The following is a 4,299-nucleotide window of genomic DNA, read 5'->3' on the forward strand; positions in this document are numbered from 1 at the left end:
TACTCTCATCCTCCAGCTGTTGAATCGCCTCCTCTCAAATCTAGTGAAGATTCTCCTTCAAATGAAACAGATATTAGGTCCTTAGATGCTACAACTCCTCCCATACTTGCCACTGAATAAAATGCAGATACCCTTGTTCCTATGTGGGAAGAAAATGCCACCTACCCTACTGACAACACTGAACTTACTGGATCCTCATCCTCTTCGCATATCGACACCTCTCTTGATGATGGATCTACTTCACCTCTTCCACATTCCACTAAATGGACTGCGGATCATCCAATTCATCAAATCATTGGTGATCCAGACGCTCCTGTCCGCACTTGCAAGGCTTTCAACAATGAATGTCTCTTCGCTGCCTTTCTGAGCACGATTGAACCTAAAACTGCTTTTGAGGCCCTCCAAGATCCCGACTGGTCTATTGCCATGCAAGAAGAAATTCATCAATTTGATCGACTTGAAGTATGGGAACTTATTCCTCATCCATCTGGAAAAACCATTATTGATACCAAGTGGATCTTCAAAAATAAGAAGGATCCTCACAGCATCATCATTCGTAACAAAGAACGTCTTGTAGTAAAGGATACAGACAACAAGAATGAATTGACTACGATGAAACATTTGCTCCTGTAGCTCGATTAGAAGCCATCCGTCTATTTCTATCATATGCTGCTCAAAAGCGATTTACCGTTTATCGAATGGACGTAAAAACTGCTTTTCTGAACGGCATTCTTCAAGAAGAGGCCTATGTCAGTTAACCTGAAGGTTTTGTAGACTCCAGATGCCCCAACCACGTGTATCTCCTTTCCAAGGCTCTTTATGGTCTAAAACAGGCACCCAGGGCGTGGTATGAAACCCTGACCGCATTTCTTCTCAAGAGCAGTTTCTCACGTGGAACCATAGACATGACTCTATTCATCAGAAAATAGAAAGAACACATCTTGTTAATTCAAGTCTATGTTGATGACATCATCTTTGGCTCTACTTCCCCCGCTCTCCACTATGAGTTTTCTGAACTCATGAAAAACAAGTTCGAAATGAGCATGCTAGAAGAACTCCATTTCTTTCTTGGATTAGAAGTTAAACAACTTTCGAAGGGGATTTTCATCGGTCAATCAAAATACATTCCTGATATGTTCAAAAAGTTTAACTTTTTTGAGATGAAAATCAGCCCCACTCTAATGTCAATCAATATTTCTTTACATGCTGATCTGGATGGTCAACCTTTTGATCAAACACTATATAGGAGCCTAATTGGCTCATTGATGTATCTCACTGCTAGTGGACCCGACATTATGTTTGCTGTATGTCTGTGTGCCCGAGTTTAAGCCAACCCTAGGTACTCTCACTACAAGGCCGTAATGAGAATATTTAGCTATCTAAAAGGCACGCCCAATCTCAGAATCTGGTATCCCTTCGGGACTAGATTCAACCTTACGGCATTCACGGATGCTGATCATGGTGGTGACCAAGTAAACCGGAAAAGCACCTCTGGTGGTCTCCAATTCCTAGGTCGTAAATTAGTCAGCTGGTCCTCCCGTATGCAAAACTGCATCTCTCTTTCCACAGTTGAGTCTGAGTACATTACAGCTGCAAGCTGTTGCTCCCAAGTGATGTGGATGCAGTCTCAACTACTTGACTATGGATTCAAATTCCACAAAATCCCGATCTACTGCGACTCTCAGAGTGCCATTGCTATCACTAGCAATCCAGTTCACCACTCTCGAACCAAACACATTGATATTCGCTATCATTTTATTAAGGATCATGTTGAGAAAGGCAATGTTGAATTGTACTTTTACCCACCAAAAGTCAACTAGATGAGTTACTGACCAAGGCCCTAAATGAAGCCACATTTAAAATCTGGTTGGTAAAATTGGCATGATTGATTTCCTTTCCATTTAAGATCCTGGCAAGTGCCTAGGGGGAGTGATGCACTTGCCTAGGGGGAGTACTGTGTTTTTCAAAATATGATGCATCACATTTTGAGTGGGAGATGAGAACAATGGCTCTCACATACATTACAGTGTGAGACCCGGTGTCAATGTGATTTTCAAAATCTAAACTGACTTTTACACAAACAACAATGTAAAACTCGTTCTTTCTAAACTAATTCTCCTAAATCCTGCAACTGTCTAGGGGGAGTTAACATTAAAATGTCAGCAATGACAGAGGATGTGTCATGGTGACTGCCTCAGGAGGATGTGTCTAGATGACTGTCCCAAACCAATCAATCAGTAATTATGGAAGATGTGTCCTGGTGATTGCCTCAAGAGGATGTGTCTAAATGACTGCCTCAAAATCACAGTAACAAATGACGGAGGATGTGTCCTGGTGACTACCTCAGGAGGATGTGTCTAAATGACTGCCTCATGGTTCCCGGTCTCAAAAGTGGTAAAAACCTGAGAAAATCAAATTTTGAAAAATAATTAAAGTTTAAACTTTAACTTGATTATTTCACAGAATTTCTTAAAATTCTTAAGGCTTTCATACTGAACCAAAATCCCTTTAAAATCTAAACCTGCTCGAAAAATTGAAAGTTCTCGAGCAAATTCAAAGTCTGAAGGTTTTCGAGCATTGGTGTCTGAAATCCAAACTTTTCGAGCATTGGTGTCTGAAATCCAAACTTTTTGAGCTATGCATTTGTGTGTAAAGGTTCTCGAGCAAGGTTGACTAGAAATTTTTTTTGTCATTATGTGGCTATAAAAGGATAAAAGTTCACTTTTGACCCCATCACTTTCAAATTTCACTTTTAAATTCAAATACCCACTTGCTCAGAAGAACCATCATCATCATCATTACTGTTCATCGCCCCCAACCCTTAACAAAATCGGTATTTTCTTCTATTTTATGTGTTTATGATTCAATCCATTGTCACATAGGAACTTAAATAGCATATGTAATCATCTAAACATGTAAGAAATGCCATGATTTATATGCTAGTTTGCTTAATCTCTGTTTACTGTGCAAAGGGGTATCAAACCCTAGAATTGAAAACCGATCGATTACACCTAAAATGCAAATCTGTTAGGTTAAATTGATTTAGGGTTCATGTTTGTGATGATTTGAACATGCTTACTTCCTTTAATCCATCGTTAGATGCTCATGTCATCTCAATTTCGAAAAGGGGACAAATTTAGGGTTCTTAATTGAACTTAAGCATATCAGATGTTTAGTCTCAATTCATACTTTTAAACGAGTTAGGTTTAGTGTAGATTTCACTCATTAAAGCTTATCTTGGCCTAATTTGTTGATGTCTCTGCTTTACTACCAATATGTGTTCAAACAGACAGAGTGCTCGAAAACTTCATGTTTTCGAGCGCTCGAAAACAGTCACTGCTCGAAAAAGTACTTGACTGAAAACTTTTAATTGCTCGAAAAAGCTTTACATGAAAACTCTTGTTGTGCTCGAAAATGTGCTTTGCCTGAAAACTTACTGCTCGAAATGTTCTGTCTGAAAAACCTGTCTGAAAAATGTGTTGTATGTAATGTTTGAATAGTGCATGCTCGAAAACCCACTATTGCTTGAAAACCTTCCCTTGCTCGAAAAGTGTTCCTATTAAAAAATTTTCTAAGTGTTGGAAATATCTTAAAACTGTCTTTGACAAATTTTAATTAAAAAAATTAAAATTAAATGTTTTTGACACAACCTTTTCAAACACACCATATGAACTGTGTTTTATCTAACCATGCTCATGATACAACAGCAATGTCGAACAATGCCTTTTTCGATGAAGATGTCCCCACCTCATGTGACTACTGGATCCCCATATTACTAGACCACCCAATGCGCAACGTATTCACTGAGTTCGAGCATGCTTCTGAGCGGCAGCTTCTCTTGATGCGGGACACCATGACTTCCCATCCATCTGTTGATGACACCCCTGACTCTTTTTCCTTTCTAGTCACTCAAAACCCTGATCGGAGAGTCTCATTCACTCTAACTGACATGAGAAGATTCTTAGGCATCCCTGCAAGATCTGAATATGATGCATTTCCCTCCGAGAATGATATGTTAGCAGCCGTACAACAACTTGGATATGATGGAGATGTCACAACGTATGGCACAACGATGGGCAGTACTGTATACATTTGTTAACCGATGTTTCAACCCCATGCAGACTGGATCCGACCACATCACCATTTTCTTGTTAAAGATCTTCTATGGAATCGTGTTCCTGCCAACTGCTGATTTTGGCCGAGTTATCTGGGATCGCATGATAGAAATACACTCAGCACCTCTTCTATCATACATTCAATTTCAGATATTCTACTCAAACATTCTCTCAGGCATCATTG

General features: G+C 39.5%; 1 protein-coding gene across 1 annotated transcript; it reads left to right on the plus strand.

Moving 5' to 3' along the window:
• The first annotated feature begins 1,037 nt into the window (after window positions 1–1,037).
• LOC139901213 (uncharacterized mitochondrial protein AtMg00810-like) lies at window positions 1,038–1,820 on the plus strand. The gene is made up of 2 exons (XM_071883943.1): window positions 1,038–1,304; window positions 1,626–1,820. The coding sequence occupies exons 1-2, from the start codon at window positions 1,038–1,040 to the stop codon at window positions 1,818–1,820; spliced, it is 462 nt and encodes a 153-aa protein (XP_071740044.1).
• Window positions 1,821–4,299: the final 2,479 nt, after the last annotated feature.

The sequence above is a fragment of the Rutidosis leptorrhynchoides genome, chromosome 3 (genome assembly GCF_046630445.1).
Source record: "Rutidosis leptorrhynchoides isolate AG116_Rl617_1_P2 chromosome 3, CSIRO_AGI_Rlap_v1, whole genome shotgun sequence".
NCBI lineage: Eukaryota > Viridiplantae > Streptophyta > Magnoliopsida > Asterales > Asteraceae > Rutidosis > Rutidosis leptorrhynchoides.

Coding starts and splice junctions, on each gene's coding strand:
- LOC139901213 (XM_071883943.1), top strand. CDS start 1,038: ATGAGCATGCTAGAAGAACTCCATTTCTTTCTTGGATTAGAAGTTAAA. Junction 1,305..1,625: donor GACCCGACATTATGTTTGCT/GTATGTCTGTGT, acceptor ATGTGGATGCAG/TCTCAACTACTTGACTATGG.